Source organism: Sinocyclocheilus anshuiensis, unplaced genomic scaffold (genome assembly GCF_001515605.1).
Source record: "Sinocyclocheilus anshuiensis isolate Anshui unplaced genomic scaffold, SAMN03320099.WGS_v1.1 scaffold1294, whole genome shotgun sequence".
Lineage (NCBI taxonomy): Eukaryota > Metazoa > Chordata > Actinopteri > Cypriniformes > Cyprinidae > Sinocyclocheilus > Sinocyclocheilus anshuiensis.
Window position 1 is genome coordinate 364,088 of NW_015558613.1, and position 20,686 is coordinate 384,773.

The following is a 20,686-nucleotide window of genomic DNA, read 5'->3' on the forward strand; positions in this document are numbered from 1 at the left end:
CCGCCGTGTGTGACGCTGTGTTTCGTTGTGAAAGCGAAACTACTTTGTTTGGCCTTCCAAAAGAGGACACAATTAGAAATCAGTGGTTAAGTTGTATTTACAACACTGTTCCAGAACACTTCAACCCAAATATTCAGATGTGTGAAACGCATTTTATGGAGGACTGTTTCCTGATCCTGGGAGAGTAGACCACAATGCCGGTTGTTCTGACTCACAGCCTGCAAGTACGTTTTCATATTTAAAGAATTTGCCACTGACGATTCAAATGCGAGTTTTGAGCAGTGTAGAGTAGCGCTTGTTGTTTGTCATTTCTCCGATCACAAATGCAGACATGGTTTTATGTTTACGCGGCGCGATGCAACGCAATGCGTAAAAAGACAGTATAAGTCATTATAATCCGTAATTATGTCCCCACTGGTTGCAACAAATGCCTCGTTTGTAATGGGTTTTAATGTTTTTGTCTCGTCGCTCCGGCCGGGAGACGGCATCACAGTATGGTAAGAGGCGTAACATTTCCGTCACACGCTTGAGGTATTCGGCCAATCACAACGCACTGGATAGCTGGCCAATCAGAGCACACCTCGCTTTTCAAACCGATGAGCTTTGTAAAAATCGACACGTTTCAGAAAGAAACAATAATGTACAGTATGTAGAAAATAATGTTTTTTGAACCTTAAACCGCATAAATACATTTCATTACACCAAATACACAAAATAATGTTCTATTTAGCAACATCATATGACCCCTTTAACTAATAGAATTAGTTTTAATTTTCAATATTGTTATCATACTTTAAATAACCAATAACATAATTTAAAAAAAATGTCAACTATAAACATGTACTAATCCCTCCCCAGGCTTTTCACAGTTTTAAAGAAGTTTATTGTTGGAGTATAATGTTTATTTATTAATCTTATGCAGTTTTTCTTTTACATAACAGGTCCCAAATACTATCGACATCAGAAGATGAGACTACAGGTTTGTCTGTTTGTTTTGAATGAATACCCAGAATTCTTTGCTGATTTCCCTCACAGTTCATTAAAAACCTAAACCACATGCCTAATAATACTACAGTACATATAATACTGCTAGTCATTGAACAAAGTGTCATAGAGTTTAAAGGTCTGTCAAATTCATAATCCGAGGGTCAGTTATTCCATCCAGGACTTCATCTGTCTGGAACCGTAGCATTACGCTTTATGCATCTGATTTTTATAATTTTTTTTCCGCTTTGTTTTAGGATTAAGGATTGAACTTTAAAAAAATATATATTTTTGCATTTGACCCACTGAATTCTAGTAAAGCTCTTCTGCCTTGTATTTTTGAGCACTGTTACCCAAATGCCATTCCTGCTGACCTACTTGGTGGCGGTGTCTCACGATAACACAATTTAATTTGCCTTCCATGTTTTGCTCTTAAAATAACCCCTGTTATTATCTCTGACAGATCATACAGAGTCTGATGCCCACTAGCCGTCCACCAGGAAAAAAGACGGCTTGGTACACAGCAAGAACCATTCGAACACAGGTAACAGGTCTAAAGAGACTGCAGTGTGTGCGTGTTTTATTAGCTGAGGAAGTGTGGTGGGCTCGGGGTCAGAGAAAGCCGTGCGTGTCAGTCTTATTGGATTAGATCAGTGACGACACAAAGCAATTCCAAAAGCCCAACAGAGGATTTGATTTGGGCTCAGACTGATTCACTGACAGTCAGATAAAATGTGATCAGGGTCATACTCTCTTCCCCAGACTTCCAAGTTTCCATCTAAATCTAAAATCTGAATTGCCATAAATCCAGGGCTTGTGTTAAATTGTGCTGTATTTTAATCTAGAGACGGTCAAAGATCACCACCGGTCAAAACTCACTAGAGAAGAGAAAGAGGAGCGGGTGACTTCAGAGAAGACAGTTAAAAATCCCTCCGTCCAGGTAAATCACAGCAGCAACACAGGAAAAATATTGTGCAAGTCTCACTTTTATGAGACAAAAACATCAAACACTGCCATCAAGAAAATGTGCCTCTTGATAATATAGGATAAATTTCTCAATGATTAAATTCTCCATTACACTAATGTGATTCAGTCATCTGTGTATTATTGCACTTTTATCAGTCTTTCAATGTCAGACCTGAGAGCTTTACAATAATACAATATCACTCTCAAACTGATTCAGCTTTGGTGTTTTTATTCACAGGGTGTGAATTTTGAAGCCTGGAATCCCAATAGAGAAAACTCTGAATGCAGACAGCAAGACTTGGTGAGTTTCTTCTCTGATGACTGCCTCAGACCTTAAACTTTTTAATAGTTATAGCACTTTATTGTGGACAAAACGTCTGTTATGATTTTTGTATTGTATACTGCCTTCACTTATGGCTCGGTCCAGACATTTCATATTTACCATACTAATTTTGAAAGGAAAATATGAAAAATTATGTATAAAAGGATTGTTATTTTCCCTCTGAAAATTCATTAGCAAAATATTAAAAATGCACCAATATTTAAAATTATGGGTGGTATGATAAGCTGTTATTTATGTTAAGGCTGAATACAGATAAATAAAAAAGTGGCCAATATTACAATTTGTTCACATAAATTAAAAATAAAACATTAAAAACTAAAATGAATATATGTTTTTTTATAAAAGTGACTGATATCACAATGCAATATTATTTTGTTTACATAAACTAAAAAAGCACTAAAAACTAAAATTAACCATTTTAAAATAAAAAGTGGCTGATTGTAACATGTTGTGCAGGATCAAGCACACAATGCAGGAAAAGTGAAACTAACAGTCTTTAATAATAAATCCAATGAGAACACAACAACTGAAACATACCAACAACACCAAACAAGGAACGGACTAAAACCGTAGGCTTAAATAGACAGATGATTAACAGAATCAGAACAGGGGAGAACTAATGAGTAACTATGGAAACAAATGAGTGGAGGGAAAATGGGAACAAAGGAAACTGGGTCAAATTAAACTCTATAAATTTGTTTAAATAAATTAAAAATAAAACACTAAAAACTAAACTTAATCGTTTAAAATTAAAAAATGCTATGTTATTTTAAATAAATAAAATAATAAAACAATTAAAAATTCGATCAATCATTTTAAATTTAGGCATCACAACATTATAATGTACAGTGTGAAAAAATATAAGGATTTTAATTTGCGAAATATTAATTTGTGACATTTTAATTATTATTTTTTAAAGATTAACTTTAGGTAATCTAAATGTAAAAACAGAGAAACTGAGCATATACAATTAAATGATCAATACAAAGGCTAATAACCAATATGGTATTGATATAATGTGCATCCATTTAAAATATTTAATAAACAAACACATAAGACATAAAGGATATATTGAAAGGCACATTGTAGGCACATTTTTTGAGCCTGCTTATGGCTTCTGACATTATGTGAAGTAATCAAATTGTAATTTGAATCAAAAAAGGATAAAGAAAAAAAATAGTGTCTTAGGTTTTTCATGAAAACCGAGGTCAGATTATGAGGAACTCAAATGACATGTCAATGTAAGAATGCACATCTGTGAAAGGCTTCTAATAAGGTTAGAGCCTGAGGGCAGGGCTTTAGTATTACCCAGAATCCCCAGCAGTTTGTAGAATCTTGTGTGTGTTGATCTTGAGGCAATTTGTGAGAGGTCAACTGTACACAGCATTTTTAATCTCCCTCGCGTGTTGTAATTACTTGGTGCCTCTTCATTTCAGTCCAGGAGGTCAGAGGGCGAGGATGAGGCACACGGTACGCTGAAGAAGATCCAGAAACTGGTGGGAGTGAAAAAGGGGGGTCAAAGCACCACGGAGGAGGCGAGGAACAACACAGAGCCTGGTGGTGAGAAACCTAAAAAATTATTTCCTCATATGTACAAATTAATACAACAAGCTGTATCATACATATTACTTCCTTTACGTCATTTGACAGAATCCAATGGCAAAGACCACAGTCCTGTCATAACTTGCAACAGTCTGACCAAAAAAGCTGAGAAGAAGCACACAAGGGCGTCCACACGGCAATCCCAGCAGCCCCTGCAGGATAAGGACGATAACGCAGAAACGGAGGGTTCTTGGAGTCCAGGGCTCTTTCAGGAGTACTGGAGCCCCATGGCGTATTCTCCAGCGTGGGACTCGTCCACACACACCTGCCACAGGTCAACGGCCGAACATGTCATGTACAACTTCAACTTCACCCTCCCTAGAGACACGGACTGGGAGAAATACGAGGAGCTCTTCCACCGACTGGACCCCTACAAACGAGATCAGCAAGACAGGTGGATCACCCACTCAGTCATGGACCTGGACATGCCGGACCCTCTGGTGAGATACTGATCAGAGCTGCTCTTCCTGTTGAAAAGACACATAAGAACAGCATCCAATGCACAATGTGCTGTTGATATGTAGATTTCAGGCAAAGGGGATAAAACTACAAAATATGCAAAACAAAGAGCTTTATTAACCAAAGTATACCACTAAAGTTTTTTTTTTTAATATCATTTTAATATATATATATTTGAAATATGAATGTCTTCCTTGAGCCACAAGATGACAAAATATTAATGGTGCATACTGCTTAAAAGACAAAAACTTGTAAAAATGTGTATTAAAAAAAAAAATAATAATAATAAAATAATTTGTAAATTAGAAAAATAAATGAGAAAATAAATAAATATTTGATTATATCATAAAAATAATTTTAGAATATGTAACATAATATTTAATATATTACAAGATATACAGTGTGTAATATTATATATATAGTTTGAGTCTAAAATGTTATACTTTTATTTAGCAAGGACACAATAAATTGATCAAAAGAAACAGTAAAAGATTTATATTTCAAATTAATGCTGCTTTTGAATTTTCTATTTATCAAAAAATCCAGAAAAAATATATATTAGGCAGCACAACTGTTTACAACATTGATAATAATAAGAAATGTTTCTTGAGCATTAAATCAGCGGAAAATACCATTTGTAGAGTGATCAAATGTGTATTAAAAAAAAAAATAATAATAATAAAATAATTTGTAAATTAGAAAAATAAATGAGAAAATAAATAAATATTTTTAAAAATAAATGTTGGTGTGACACTGAAGACTGGAGTAATGATGCTGAAAATTCAGCTTTACCATCACAGAATTAAATTAAAATTTTTAAATAGGCCTATATTAAAACAGAAAACAGATATCGTAAATTGTAATAATATTTCACAATATTACTGTTTGTATTGTATTTTTGATCAAATAAATTCAGCCTCGTTGAGCATTAAAAGCTTCTTTCAAAAATATAAAAAATCTCACTGACCCCTTTTTAAATGGAAGCGTACATATTAATTAATTAATTAATTAATTAATTAATTAATTAATAAATGCTCAATTAAAGATATTTCTTATTTCTACAGATCATATAAATTACATCAGAATAATCTTAGTTCCTAGTGTTGCTCTAAAAGATTGTCATGATGATAAGGCCGCATTATTTTCTCTTGAAGAGACACTTTAAAGTCACTGATTAGAGATGTCAGAGTAGACGCTCACATCCTGTGTGCGGTTGAGGAAGTGTGTTTAGACTCGACTGCATGTGTGAGCTGCTTCAGGCCAGTGCTTCAATAAGAGCTGAGCGGCTTTCTGTCAGGTGAAATTAAGAGAAAAACATTTGACGCAGTTGGCAGAATGCTTCAAAGAAAACCATCCAATGTCTCTGACAAATCAAGGAACAAACCCAAGGTAAAAACGATTTCTTTTTCCCAAGAAGAAGAAAAAAAACACTTTTTGTCCATCTGTTGTGGTGAAATGATACATTACGCAAGTACTTTGAGTGCTCAGCTAACAGTTATTCTGTTTTAGACTTTTTCTGTTTGCAAACAAGCCATATGAAACTGTCACTTTTAGTGACCAATAATGATCTCTTCTGTGACCGCTAGACTATGGTGTGAAACTCAAGATGCAATCAAGACTGTTCACAGCTGAAGACCACATTAACCTATTTTATCTCTTCATTTTGTTTCAGCGATCCACCAGTTTTGGCATTTTTGACAGACAGCAGCCCACCCAGGTCAAGGCAGAAGAGAAGGTAGAAAGTTTGGTGAGTTTAGTTTCTCTTGTCAATAAAGCACTTATAAAAAACCGGACTCCAAAATCTCTGATGCTGAACTCCATGTGTGTCTGTGTAGCCCGTGGAAGCAGCTGAGGTGGATCCCAGTAAATCAGGAGGTCTCGGAAAGAAGATGAAGAACATCTCACTGACCATGCGTAAAAAAATGGGCCGGAAATACACTAAAGCCCTGTCAGAGGAAATGGTGAGCGCATGCTTGACAGTTCAGCAACTTTAACCTTTAAAAAATCAAAACTTACAGCCGTGTTTTACACTCTTAAAAACAAAGGTTCTTTAGGTTTAGCAAGCAATGGAACAGATCAGGTTGTTTAGATCAGTGTATTGGCTTCTGGATTCTAGTCCACCCAAAAATGAAAATTGTGTCATAATTTACTCACGCACAAGTTGTTCCAAACCTGTATTCATTTCGTTCTTCTGTGGAACATAAAAGAAGATATTTTCAAGAATGTTGTGACCAGACAGTTTCAGTTCCCATTGCCTTTCATTGCATTTTTTGTCCATACAATGGAATTCAATGGGAACTGAAATGAAAATTCTCTCATTATTTACTCACCCTCATGTTATTCCAAACCTGTATGAGTTTCTTTTTTCTGTGGAACACAGAATGTTGGTAACCAAATATTTTTGGGTCCCTTTGACTTCCATGGTTCTTTTTTGTCCACACAATGGAAGTCAATGGGACCAGAAACAGTTTGGTTACCAACATTCTTCAAAATATCTTCTTTTGTGTTGCACAGAAGTCATACAGGTTTGGAACAAAGTGAGGGGGAGTAAATGACACAATTTTCATTTTTGGGTGAACTGTCTCTTTAAAGGGTCCATTTTACAATCACAAAATTCATATTTTATAGTTTTTATAATGGGGTGATGAGGTCCAAAGATAAAAAAAGTACCATAAAAGTATTGTGTGGCTATATTCCAAGTGTTCAGAGTCATAGATTTTGATTTTGGGTGAAGAAAAGACCAACATTTAAGTCTTTGTTCTCTGAAAATCTTCCTCAGCAAGAAGACATTGTAGTGAAGGTGAGGTGCAAACTATTTTATGGTGTTTGTTGGTCATTTATGGAGCCTTTTTGTATTTTTTTAAACATCAATAATACAAAAAGAAAATAAAAGACAGTAAAGAGTAGGCTAAAAGTTCTTTGCAGAACTAGAAAGGTCTACCATGTTTATCCTGAGTAAACAGTGTGTGAGTCTGAGGTATTAAAGCAAGAAAGCACAACGTCTCTGTAGTTGTGCTTTCGGCCTGGCACAAACGGCCTGGCACAAACTGATTTGCTACTGATTGCAAACTGATCCCGCGGCCTGGCACAAACTGATTTGCTACCTGAAGACCGGTCACGTATCAGCTTTTGGTTGGGACTCTTGCCTGAGACTTTCTCTGCTCATGAACGCAGCTGATGTTTTTCACAGGGCGAGGAGAACGAAGCTGCGGCAGCTGAAGTCGTGGACGGCACGTTGGCCAAAGGCTGCAACCACTCCAGTAACTCCGTAGAGAGTCTGTTCAGCTTGCACAGCGGCCAGAGTTCATCTAGTAAGCTGAACTAAATATCCTCTACAACTATAGTAGACCATTTATTATTGGATCACAGGTCTAACCTGCAGTTTAAAATGTAAAACAGAGCTACCACAAGAGCGAAAATGTACTGCTTACTCAACTGACATTTTGGCGTAGATGTGCTTTTGACATTTCAGCCATGTGTTTTGTGTTTCACTGGTTGCATTTCCTGATGTTTTAGGTGGTGTGACCAGCGGCTCTGAGGGTTGTAGTAACAGGGACAGCCTGCGTTTAGAAGAAGATGTGCCCTATACGGGCCAGTTCTGCGGGAGAGCCAAGGTCCACACTGACTTTGTTCCCAGTCCCTATGACACAGAGTCTCTCAAACTCAAGGTAAAAACCAACCTGAGATGTTTTTGATGTGTAAAGAGATGGTTTTCCGAGCTATTAACATGCATTCTTTTTCGTTTGTAAGGTGGGAGATGTGATTGATATCATCAGCAAACCTGCAATGGGAATCTGGACTGGGATGTTGAATGGTAAAGTGGGAAACTTTAAGTTCATCTACGTCAACATTCTGGTGGAGGAAATCGTGCTGGAACCGAGGATTCGCTCTCACCGGAGGAGCAGAAGACCTCGACCTAAAACTCTTCAGGAACTTCTGGAAAGACTCAATCTGGAGGTGCTTCAAATGTCCCGTTAAATACCATAGCTGATGATCAAGCTCGTTATACCCACAGATTCACATTCAAAATCTCAAAAACAGGATGTCAGGTATTATCTGATTTAGTTGGTGCTACTTTAACAGACAAAATTGTTTCTGCAGGAGCACATTTCATCTCTGCTGTTGAACGGGTATCAGACGGTGGAAGATCTACGGGATTTGAAGGAGCAGCACCTTGTGGAGCTCAATGTGACTGACCCTGAACACCGACACCGGCTGCTATTGGCGGCAGAAAACTTGCAGGACTCCGAATGTAAGTGGTTGAACATCAGAAGGCATCAAAATATATAAAAAACATAGGCCGGAAATGGCACATAGATGATGCTGTCTTTGTTTCCAAGACTGTTTTTTGCATTTTATATTTAATATCAAAGGTCTCACAGTTAAAGCGCTGATGTAGGATGAGCACCTCAGCGCTGTGATCGTACAGTGTTTTAGAAGATAAAAAACAAACCTCATCAAAGCCACACTCGTGAAACGACAGGTTGAAAACACTACTTTTCACACATTTTCCCTCAGATAAAAATCTAGTTCCTTTCCACTCAAGTCTCTGCTATAGTGACTATAGTGATTATAGTGACATGAAAACAAAACAAACATGAGATAAAATACATTTAAATGTATTTATTACATTTTTTTTAAATAAAATTAAAAATACATAAGCAATATATTTGATCAATTTAAAATAATGTAACATTTACAAATGTTTAATAAAATAAAAATATTAAATATTTGAATAAAGTGGGTCTGTACAAAAAGTCAGCATGACATAAATTGATCACAAAACAAGGGTTGAAAAAAATTATTTGTAAAAAGACTAATTTCTGTGTATGAATAAAAATGGTTTGTGCAATTTTACAATTGTCATAATGATAAATTGAATAAAACAAAGATGAGATAAAATACATCAAAAACTAAAATAAATATTTTTAAATTAGATGTTTATACACACACACTTAAATAAAATTCAACATTGTAATATATTTAAATGAATTATTATATAAAATCATTTTAGATTTTGTGTAGCTTATTGTAAAAAAAAACAAAAAACACTGCTAATGGAAAAAAGTGAATGTCATTGAGGCCAGTTGCCTGCATGTGATGAAAGACCCAACAGGAAGTGTGTTGAGCAGTGAGTTTTTGTGGGTATCTGTATTATAATTTCAGAAGTACAGCCACACCTCACAAAAGGCATCAAATGCTGCAATACACAGAAAAGCATAGCGCCTGTTGCGTGTAATGAAAACATTTTTCCAATTACTGCATTAATATTCATGCACAATCATCTGATGACATTATCATGACGTCTGCGTCTGTCTTCTTTTTTCTTTCTGATACAGATAATAATCAGAGCCACGGAGAGACAGATGAGCCCAAATCTCCCTCTGAACAAGTCAAAGCCGAACTGAACGACTGTCCCAGAGACTCGGGCTGTTACATCGGATCTGACTGTTCAGACAACAGTAAAGAGGACACAGAGAGCCAGCCGGCCCCTCTCAGCCCACCTGCAACCCAAGCATAACCACAGCCCTGCATAATGCTGTTTATCTCATCCTCGCCTGCCTCTGGTTGGTGCAAAGATTGTTACCCGCTGGCCACAACCTATGTTGGCCAGAGTCTTGACTGTGTAAAGAAGCCTTTGTGTTGCAGAGCTGTTGCATTAAGGTATTTCGGTCCAGGGTTTGTGCTCTGATGACACTGGATTTCCACATCAAGGACACTGAGAGAAGAAGTTATAGATATTAAAGATGACATGTAAATATACTGTAAATATGGCGAGAGTGGTAAAGCTTTGCTCTTGTAAACTGTTTAAACTTTGCCTTGCAGATGCTAGACAAAACAACAAACTACTGAAATTACAAATGCACTATTTTATGCAATAAAACGATATCTTTATATCGTACTAGTTTCATCTGTTACATATCCAGTCATATTAATATACTTATATTTACTGGTACAGACGGAGCTTATGTCAGTGGCTTCCTGAAACTAAAAGTGCCATTGACATGCTAAAGAAAACGAGATCTATAATACTCAGTAATAACTCAGTAATGCTGCCATCTAGGTGTGAGCACTTACTAACTACAGCAATAAAACAATGAGCAAACTCCATCTTTTACAACATTAATGCTGCACATGTAACTTAAAATTGTTGAAAAAAGTTTGGCAAAATATATCGCACAGGTTTTGCTAAAGTCTGCCTTAAAAAATAATTGGTAACACTTTATAACAACATTAACACATATAACAATGGTTTATTAATCATTAGTTAATGCACATTCAAATAGTTAAAAATTACTTCAACTTTGATTCATTGATTTGATTTTTGAATATGCATGAACTACGGTCTTGCAAATGATTATACACAACCGTTTATAAAGTTTTGGGGTCAGTAAGATTTTTTAAAGATTTTTTTTTTTTTTTTTAAATTGTAGCAGTGTTTTAATATGAATCTCTGGTGTTCGTTGGCATTTTTGTTTTCTATTCTAGGTTTGTTTTTGACCACTGTCATAGGGTGGGACAAATCCTGAGATAATAATAGATCCGTTTGTGGCTCCTGTGCATAATTACAGGGTTTGATGGGTGTTTCACAGTAAATCTATTTCTACACCCAGTGAAACATGGAGTTGAAAGGAGGACATACAACATCACAATCGTCCAGCAACGACTAGTTTGTTGTCTAAAAATGCAGTTTGAAGAATTACACGATGGAAAAAATGAAGTATTATTCATAATTTGCACTATATATAACAACTGATGCAATGATTGGAAATATCACTGCTTGCAAGGCAGCAAAAGTATAGTACTGATATTTTCAGTAAGCTTGCATTGTAGTCTTGGCTCTGTGTAAGTGAAATGCCACATCGTTTCACATCCTCAGTCAGCTGCACATGAGCTATAAATAGTATGCAAGGAAGACAATACCAATCACTATTCAGTACTGTATGCATATATATGCAAAAGTCATGATGACTCAATTGGTTACATTTTTAATGCTGAACATTCTATGCTCTTCGAGGCTTAAATTATTTACAAAACACTTGCTGAAATTTATTATCAGAACAAGCCCTGCGCAGAATGTTTGAGTAATATCAGTACAGTCCTGCCTTCCAAAGACTAAGATGTGCAGAACAGATCATATGTGGAAATGTTTTCACTGAGAGCTCAAGTGATCAGACTTCTTCTGAAACAGTCTGTAACAGAATCTTTGAAGTGTCCAAATCCAATAATGTGGTGGAGGGGGATTCTGTGTCTCTACTGTGAGCGCTTGAACAGTGATGATGTTAAACACACAGACATAAACGTATATAGGTGTGAGCACTTACTAACTACAGCAATAAAACAATGAGCAAACTCCATCTTTTACAACATTAATGCTGCACATGTAACTTAAAATTGTTGAAAAAAGTTTGGCAAAATATATCGCACAGGTTTTGCTAAAGTCTGCCTTAAAAAATAATTGGTAACACTTTATAACAACATTAACACATATAACAATGGTTTATTAATCATTAGTTAATGCACATTCAAATAGTTAAAAATTACTTCAACTTTGATTCATTGATTTGATTTTTGAATATGCATGAACTACGGTCTTGCAAATGATTATACACAACCGTTTATAAAGTTTTGGGGTCAGTAAGATTTTTTAAAGATTTTTTTTTTTTTTTTTTAAATCTCTTATGTTCACCAAAGTCGCATATCTTTTAATCAAAAGTAAAAACAGTAATATTGTGAAATATTACTGCAATTTAAAATAACTAGTTTCTATTTTAATATATTTTATATATTAAAATGTATTCAATATTTATTGTGCCGCTTTATATTTTTGTGGAAGCACTGAAACATTTTTTTAAGGATTCTTAGATGAATAGGAATTTAAAAAAATAAATAAAATAAAATAGAAATCATAACATTATGAATGTCTTTAATGTCATGTTTGATCAATTTAAAGCATCCTTGCTGAATAGAAGTATATATTTCTTTTTTTTTTTTAAATCTTATTGACCCATGAGTGATTTACACAAATTTGTTCTGCTCGTGAATGAATATGGCCAATGTGTTACCCAATAATATACAATAAAAAACTGTGATGTTTTAAATGATAAGTATCATTCTGAGAGACTAAAGAGTAGGCCCGCCTACTGCAGCACAGGATGAACTGGGCCATTTTGTGCACAAAAGTGGCTCAATTTACCGGACTTCACCTGATATACTGAATCATTTCCAGTAATAATTACCTTCAAAACCCATTTGGACACCTCATGAAAAAGACTCTCAATGCAATTCAGTGATTTCATTACAAAATAAATCACTTAAAAAGACATTGATACAGCAAGGTAGAAGAAATGTGATCTTAAGCTAGTGCAATGACATGAATCACCAGCAGCAAGCAAATAGTATGTTAAAAAAATACAATAAATAAAAAAATAAATAATTATATCAGCCTACAGTCAAGCTTTACAAGGGCTAGTTTGGGGTTCAGAACATCTCTGAATCTGTGATTTCTGCATGCTTTAACATTAAATCCATTCATCTTCAGTCTGTTCTTCAAAAATATTATTAATAGGACACTTTTATTACCAGCTTTCAAGATTTGACTAAACTTTACAGTGCACAATGACTCAGCTCCATTTTAAATACAGAAAAAAATTCATCGGTAGGCTATGTAAGGCATCAAAGCAGAACAATGAATCAGTGGAATACAGTCCCAGAGTGTCTGTGAACCAACGAAAACCATTCAAACTAAAGACCCAACGGAGATGAATGTTCAAAGCAACTCGGTCTAAATGAATGATTTTGAGCTTGAGACGTTCGTTCCATAAAATGGCTTCAAGTCGTCATTAAAGTTTCGTTGCGTGACGTGCGGGTGTCATGATGTCATCGCGCGAGTACGTGTCCAGTCCGTTTCCTGTGTACCCGGAGAGCTCATCTGTGCTCCCAACACCGTTGTTGATCTCTGAGGAATGAAACGAGCACAAAACTCATTAGCCAGAGTTTCACAGGGCAGATTTCTCCACTAGGGGGCTCAGGGGTCTGTATTTAAATGAATGAACTTTCACAGAGCCCACAAGAACACTTTTGGGCCACATCTTCCCACTGCATATTAAGTGATGATGGTGCTGGTAATTAGACTGGACTCAAATGACTGTTGGCCACTGATTGTGTAAGTATACAGACTTTTTCACAACTGGGATCACTTTTTTCTAAATCACTGCTGAGATGTCATCTGTCTTAACATTATTTTTGAATAGTCTGGTTGGTTTCAATCATATAATGTTTCAATGAAGCTGTAATAATAACTCCAGTAAACTCTAATAAAATATTTTATATATAATATTTTAACACACATAAGCATATATTTAATTTATTATTTTATTACACACATGCATTTATATAAAACATTTAAGCCATGTATATAGAATCATAACAATGCATTTATATATAGATTTATTATAGTTATACATTTATTTATATATCATTTTAGAAATCATTTTGTAACACACACACACACACACACACACACACATATATATATATATTAGTGCTGTCAAACAATTAATTGCAAGTAATCACATCCAAAATAAAAGTTTTTGTTTACAAAATATATGTGTGTACTGTGTATATTTATGATGTATATATAAATAGACAAACATACATGCATATTTTCAAAAGATTTACATATTTATATTAATATATAATTTATATAATAATATATAATATATTAATATTTGATATATACATAATAAATATACACAGTACACACACATATTATGTAAACAAAAACTTTTATTTTGGATGCGATTAATCGCGATTAATCGTTTGACCGCACGAATAAATATATATACAGTCAAACCAAAATTTATTCAGACACCTTCAACATTTCACACATTATCACAGTTTATTCGCTATAGTTTAGAAAATGGTAATAAAATATGACAAGAACCTGTGTCAGAACGTCTTTATAATGTCAGATAACACTTAAGCAATACATGGTCAGGTCAAAGTGTCTGAATAATTTTTGGTCCCAAATTTTTTGATCAATTTTACTGTTAGTCCACTATATGAAGAATTTTTGGTTATAATATGTCACAGTTTACTTTATTTTGCCATCCTCACTTTACATAAATGAACTAAAGTGTCCTGCACCCACTAGTAAAAAAATCAGTCTCACCTGAGAAGATCAGTTTCTCCTTCATGAGGTTGACGTCACGACTCGGCCGATGTACTACAGCGCTGAGCATGATCTGCTCCGGGTTGTAGCTGCGCATGCCACTCATCTTCCACCTGAGGAAAAAGATGACAACACACTGTCACCAAAACATACTTCTGAGGGTCTGAAAGTGCCATAAAGTTCTGGTCATTATAGTGAAACTGAGTATCACATCTTGAGATATTTGATGAGATAAAGAAGAAGAAACAGAAATAAAGCCCAAAACAGTCAAAGAATTCTGTCCCTAAAATACTCATCCTCATTACCTGATCAGGTGATAGTGGAGCAATTTCAGTGAGCAGCAGAGGACAGGTGCATGCAAAGAGCAGAGGACAGCGAGAAAACAGAGGGAAAGTAGAGATTGCCAAGAAGAAAAGAGCAGAGCCATCAGTTGAAAAGCGCCCGGCTGCCCAGCAGAGATATAGCAAGCATGAAAATCAAACAGGCTTTCGTGCAAATGTGTGCGAGCACAGAAATAGTCGTACTGGAGATTAAAGCCATTACCGACATACTAAAAGAGATGCACTTACTTCTGAAATATGAAGATGCCAATGACAATCGCCACAGAGATTAAATCTGAAGTGATCCATATCAGGCCATATTCATCTGCACTCTACAAAACATGTTAAAGCAGCATTTAGCCATTAGATAGCAATATAAATACATTAAAAAAAAGCTAATAAGGGGAAAAACAATTCAGGCAGAATCCCAATCAAATAAAATTGGAATGTATAACAATTAATTAAAATATGAATTATTTATATATATATCACCAGCAAAGGATAAGTATCGCTTTTTATTTCTCCTCTTTCCTATTACTTGTTTCGCTTCTGTTTCAGTTTTTATAACCATTTCTTACTATGTGTAAGTTGTTGTTTTTTAGCATGTGTGTTTGGCAGTGTTATTTTTTAGGATTAATGATAAACTACTGTCGTTTGATTTGTATTATTTGTATTTGTTATTTATTTTAATTTTAGTTACATATTTAATATATAAAAATAAGATATTTTTCTTAAATATATACATGCATGTGTTTGTATTTATATGTACATAATACATATACACTAGTGGTTCAACGGATCACAAATCTCACGGTTCGGATCACATTACGGTTTTTGACCCACGGATAGGATCATGGATCCGATATAATGATACACATCACATCCGATTTCTTTCTCGGCTGTTTTCATTCACATGAGACATAACTGACTGCGTTTACCTGAATGATTGTCGAGATGGGTATTTTGTCATAATTTTATGTGTATGTGTCTGTTCAGAGGATTCAGAAGAGGATTCAGTTACATTCAGAGGATTCAGGATTCGCGCTTCATGTGTGTGCGGCTGCGCGCATAGAGAACAGCGCGCGAGTAACGAATCGAGTTGCTTGTGTAAATACGAACAAATGATAAACTTATACTCTATTATGGTAAATTTTTGCCATTAATCCGCGGATCACATGCGTGCCGAACCGTGGGGCTTGGTCCGTACGGATCAACTACGATCCGTTTAACCACTAATATACACAGTATACACATATATATGATGTAAACAAAAAAGTATATTTTGGATGCGATTAATCGCGATTAATCGTTTGACAGCACTAATAGATATATATACTGTATATATACACTGTATATATAATGTCTAATGTGTCTAAATATTTAGTATAAAGGTACTATTTCCAGGGAAGTTTTGAAGTATTTCTAAGCTTTTGCCCACAATCCGTTGCACTACAGGTTTTTCTGATGCAAATACTGTATATGCAACCATTTGCAACATTATTTCTCAATACTGATCTTGCATCATAAATAAAGCATGTCAATTTCAAATCTGCAGTATTCGGTGGAATGGATAGTAAAATGTGTTAAACAGCCAAGATTCACTACATCCTCCTTGGAAGATGACAGCATAATCAAATTAGCCATTAAATGAACATTCGGCCAATGTGTAGGACTTCATGAATGACAAGCGTTCCAAATCTGTGGAAAACTGGCCTGTGTACTTGAATGTGGACAGCAGAGTATGTACTTTTCGTACATAATAGGAGTGTGTGAACTGGGATTCAGCCAGTGAGAGATCAGTACCATGATCCAGACAGGATTAGGCACTTTCTTCAGGATGTGTGGGGCATCAGAAGAGACGGACTGAACCCCGCTGCACCACATGAGCGAATAGAGCCACGGCTCGTTCACCGGATACACGTTTATACTCACATTACTGCCAGAGAACTGCCTGCTCACAACACACACATATACAGAGAGGAAGTTTGCTTAGTAGAAGTATTGCAGAACAAAACCTCATCCCTACTTTCATATAAATGAAACAATAAAATTGATGATAAAATGTATGCATCTATATGCATGTATAGAGCAAAAATCGTGTACCAAAATTTAAACCTTATACATTAAAATGTATATTATATAACTATATAAATCAAAATGCATTGTAATATATCATAGTAATAAAAATAACAATAAAAATGTGTTCTCAAAACATTACACAGACCCATAAATGATCTAAATGCATCTATTAAAATGGATCAAATATTTTAATTTTACATCTACACCATTTAATATTTCCAATAACTGTATCCCATATGATAACTCCATATTAACATTTTAATACACTGTGATTGTACCGTAATAGCGATAGCTGTATGGTTATGATGTTATATTTCACTGCAAAATGCTTTCAGTATGATATTTAATACAGACTGAGAAAGGCAGATGTCTGCTGACGTTCTGAATGTGTGTGTGTGTGTGTGTGTGTGAGTACCTGATATCCTGAGCTCTGGCCTGGCTGTAGTGCAGGGTCAGAGTACTGATCCCTCTTTCTTTCAGCTCAGCCACAGGAAGTTTCTCATCTGATGTCTGTTGAAGGAGAGGAACCGCTGCACGCACCTTCTTCCTGTACCAGTCAGGCGTCCACATCACCTATACACACACACACACACACACACACACAGTAGTTGATTATGTTCTTTTCTAATCTTAGAAGCTTATTTGACAAAATAAGACAACAAACTATATAATATTAAATAAATAAATATTTTTAAATAATTCATAATTTATTGGGATGGTAAAAACCCCCGTATCCGTTGGGAGTACACTTCAGCAGATGAAAGCGTCTGGAGGCCTAGCCTAGTACTTCCCTGGCGCCAGATAGAACAAGAAATCGTAAAACCTCATAGAATTGAAGATTAAGTTATTTGTTGGACTTAAACCTAAATCAGCACATAAAATATTTGGGCCAATTATAGGCAACTCCCTGCAGGTTTGGTCAGCAGTTCAGAGTCATATGGGTTCCACTACTAAACTTTGTGATCACTCCCCCATATGGTATAATTATAACCTATTGCAGAACTCTGGCCCACACTTCAACGCAAGCTGGGCTTCTAGGGGAGTTTACATTCTGCAAGATCTGTATGGAGAAAATGGCTTAAAATCTTTCCAGGACCTCAATGTAAGATACTTTCTTCACGGATTTTCCTGTTTTTTGTATTTGCAACTGAGACCAGCAAAGAAAGCTCATGGAGTTTCCTGGGATTCTCCCCTGCCTGTTCACCCGCTGAGTCTGTGGATTAATCCAGGAACGTCATGCACTGGACTGCTATCTAGAATATATGCACAATTAATCTCAAAACGTGATGAAGCTCTGGGAGTGATTGAATCATGGAATCATGACCTAAAGGAGAGAGGCATGGAATTGGACTGGGGGAATGTATGGAATAATGTTTTTTTTTTTTCATCAAAGAATCCTGTGCACCAGTTGATTCATTTCAAGTTTGTTCAGAAGTTTTACCTTTTCCCTTACAGACATTTTAAAATGAAGCTCACAGTAATTTGAATACAGTTGGCACTCACCTGTATATCTTCTGGGATTGCCCAGATGTCTCTAATCTTTGGTCCCGAGTGGCAGTATTTCTTAAGGATATTTTAGAGTTCCCAGTCCCTAAACTGCTTACCTTATTTTTATTTAATGATGATTCACCCTTTAGTATTTGCACTAATTTGGCTTCTAAGTAAGTTATATTTGCAGGTTTAACTGCCGCAAAAAACAAACAAACTATAATGCACTCTTGGTTTTCTCCTGGACCCCCTTCAATAAAAGAATGGTAGAATTATTTCAGAGATATTGCTCTTATAGAGAGATCATTGGCTGTCATTCATAAAGCGCAAAGTTCAACTCTGGATGTTTGGGATAAAGTTATTGTTGCACTTTTGAAAATTATGTTTGTTTTATGTACTTCAGTACACAGATATACTACTTGGCATATAACAAAGTAAAGTGTACATTTTGTGTTAAAATCAAATGAAAAGTTGACAAAAATTAATTTATTAAAAATCACTTGGCTCTTAAAGTAGCTGATCAAAGTATTTTCTACTCTTAGAAGCTTCTTAGGAATATTTCCCTCAATACTTAAGACTTTTAACAATACAAAATTAGAAATGATTTCTACAAATTATATATAAAATACTTAAATATTATAATACACAATTTATGTGAAATTGGTTCTTATAAAGTAGCTGATAAAGGCATTTTCTAATGTTAGATATTTTATTAAGAATATTATCTCAAAATGTACGGTTTAGACAGAATACGACATTAAACAACACACAAGTAAGATTTTTTTTGGAGCGTAAGGTAGCTGATTAAGTTATTTTTTAACGTTAGAAGCTTATGACAAATATTTTAGACTGAATAAGACATGGTAGACAACATTTCGAATATATATATATATATATATATATATATATATATATATATGTCTGTACATACACACACACATATGCAAAGTAAAATGAAGAAATAAATATTATTTTAAATGTATTTTTAAATATGAAATATTGTTAGATAAATCCAAAATTTATTAGAAAATATTTTCAAAAGCTTGCCAAACTTTATTCACTGTGTTTTGTGCTCTCACCTGTTCTGGTAGGATACTAGATCTCTGAATCGCCTTCAGTGCATCACTGACCCAGAGCTGGTGGTGGGGATGTTGGTGTGGAGGCTGCCGCAGGCTGAAAATCACTGAGCGGTTCGTTCTAGCAGCCAGACGCAGCAGCTCCGCGAGGCTACACACCGTCTGATTGGCCGTGCGGTTGCGATCTTTTTCAGACATGTACTGCACTGTCCAGTATGGGTCATCCTGAGGGACAAACAACTTCAAAATCTTTAGTAACTGAAGGTGGACCAAAGAAATAAGAAATAAATCAAATTTAATACCCTGAGGAACCAAAGTCCAGCACTGAGACTGCGAATCTCTGTCCAGTTAAAGAACGAGGCGTCGTGGTCCTGACGGGCCGGAAACAGTTTGTCCACATTGGTGGTCCTGCGGAGTGTGCGGTCCCTCATCAAAAAAGGCACTCCATCCAGACTGAAGCGAAAAAAGCATTCAATCACATTACAGTCAAGTTACTGAGAGCCAATTAGAGCTGCTGCCATTCTTTTCTCACATTCAAAAAGGTCTGAAAATAAAATAAAATAAAATAAAAGATTCATTCAAAAAGGTATGAGAGGTATGTTTCACAAAAAAAACAAAAAACAACAACAACAAAATGGATACCTGATGGTAACATCTGCTTCCAGGGCAGTGACTTTCTGTTGCAGCGCTTTACTGAAGGACATAATGGTGTGTTCTGGAGCGAGCTGAGAGAAAGAGGCAGTGTGTAATGGGAGTTACTATCTTAACACTCCTTCGAGGAAGCAAAAAAAAACAGTTTAAGCTTCATTGTACAATCAGCTTAATGTTTAGACAAAGTGTAAGTGTTGATCTCTACAGCAGGGACACACAATCCTTCCTGCGCTTTCTAATTGTTGCTAAACTTCAGAAAGAACCCTGGATTCCACAGACAAACCATGTCACAGGTACTGGGTTCAAATAAGGGTGATGTTCCAGCCTGGAAAACCAGGATTATGAAACTCACCATTGGAGCTCCACGACGGCCAATGACAGCGGGACGAGGACCGAGCTTGGACCGGTCCATGATGCAGGGAGATGAGATGAAGAGGGGAACCAGATAGAGAACCAGGAGAAGGCTCACATAAATCACCAGTGTTACAACTTGGAGTCCTGGATAAACACATAAACATATGCAAAAAAAAAAAAAAAAAAAAGT

General features: G+C 35.6%; 2 protein-coding genes across 5 annotated transcripts in view; one reads left to right on the top strand and one right to left on the bottom strand.

Annotated features, from left to right (window-relative positions):
• samsn1b (SAM domain, SH3 domain and nuclear localisation signals 1b) overlaps positions 1-9,916 on the top strand; it is a 19,225-nt gene extending 9,309 nt beyond the window's left edge. The window contains exons 4-16 of one of the 2 annotated variants that reach the window (XM_016476174.1): positions 942-979; positions 1,448-1,528; positions 1,832-1,924; positions 2,189-2,251; positions 3,730-3,853; positions 3,944-4,335; positions 6,027-6,101; positions 6,190-6,315; positions 7,545-7,665; positions 7,871-8,022; positions 8,105-8,311; positions 8,456-8,606; positions 9,694-9,916. In XM_016476174.1, the coding sequence (XP_016331660.1) occupies positions 968-979; positions 1,448-1,528; positions 1,832-1,924; positions 2,189-2,251; positions 3,730-3,853; positions 3,944-4,335; positions 6,027-6,101; positions 6,190-6,315; positions 7,545-7,665; positions 7,871-8,022; positions 8,105-8,311; positions 8,456-8,606; positions 9,694-9,875 (1,779 nt within the window). In that variant the 5' untranslated portion in view covers positions 942-967 and the 3' untranslated portion in view covers positions 9,876-9,916. Of the gene's footprint in view, positions 1-941; positions 980-1,447; positions 1,529-1,831; positions 1,925-2,188; positions 2,252-3,729; positions 3,854-3,943; positions 4,336-5,502; positions 5,744-6,026; positions 6,102-6,189; positions 6,316-7,544; positions 7,666-7,870; positions 8,023-8,104; positions 8,312-8,455; positions 8,607-9,693 lie in introns of those variants that run through there. The other variant, XM_016476175.1, reaches the window with a different exon arrangement.
• Positions 9,818-20,686, bottom strand: part of LOC107680326 (glycerophosphodiester phosphodiesterase domain-containing protein 5-like) — a 26,126-nt gene continuing 15,257 nt past the window's right edge. For 2 of the 3 annotated variants that reach the window (XM_016476171.1, XM_016476170.1), the window contains 9 exons: positions 20,495-20,640; positions 20,134-20,216; positions 19,794-19,944; positions 19,495-19,716; positions 17,343-17,500; positions 16,652-16,799; positions 15,098-15,180; positions 14,529-14,641; positions 9,818-10,073 (listed from right to left, as the gene is read on the bottom strand). In XM_016476171.1, coding sequence (XP_016331657.1) covers positions 9,898-10,073; positions 14,529-14,641; positions 15,098-15,180; positions 16,652-16,799; positions 17,343-17,500; positions 19,495-19,716; positions 19,794-19,944; positions 20,134-20,216; positions 20,495-20,640 — 1,280 coding nt within the window. In that variant the 3' untranslated portion in view covers positions 9,818-9,897. Of the gene's footprint in view, positions 10,074-12,349; positions 13,314-14,528; positions 14,642-15,097; positions 15,181-16,651; positions 16,800-17,342; positions 17,501-19,494; positions 19,717-19,793; positions 19,945-20,133; positions 20,217-20,494; positions 20,641-20,686 lie in introns of those variants that run through there. The other variant, XM_016476172.1, reaches the window with a different exon arrangement.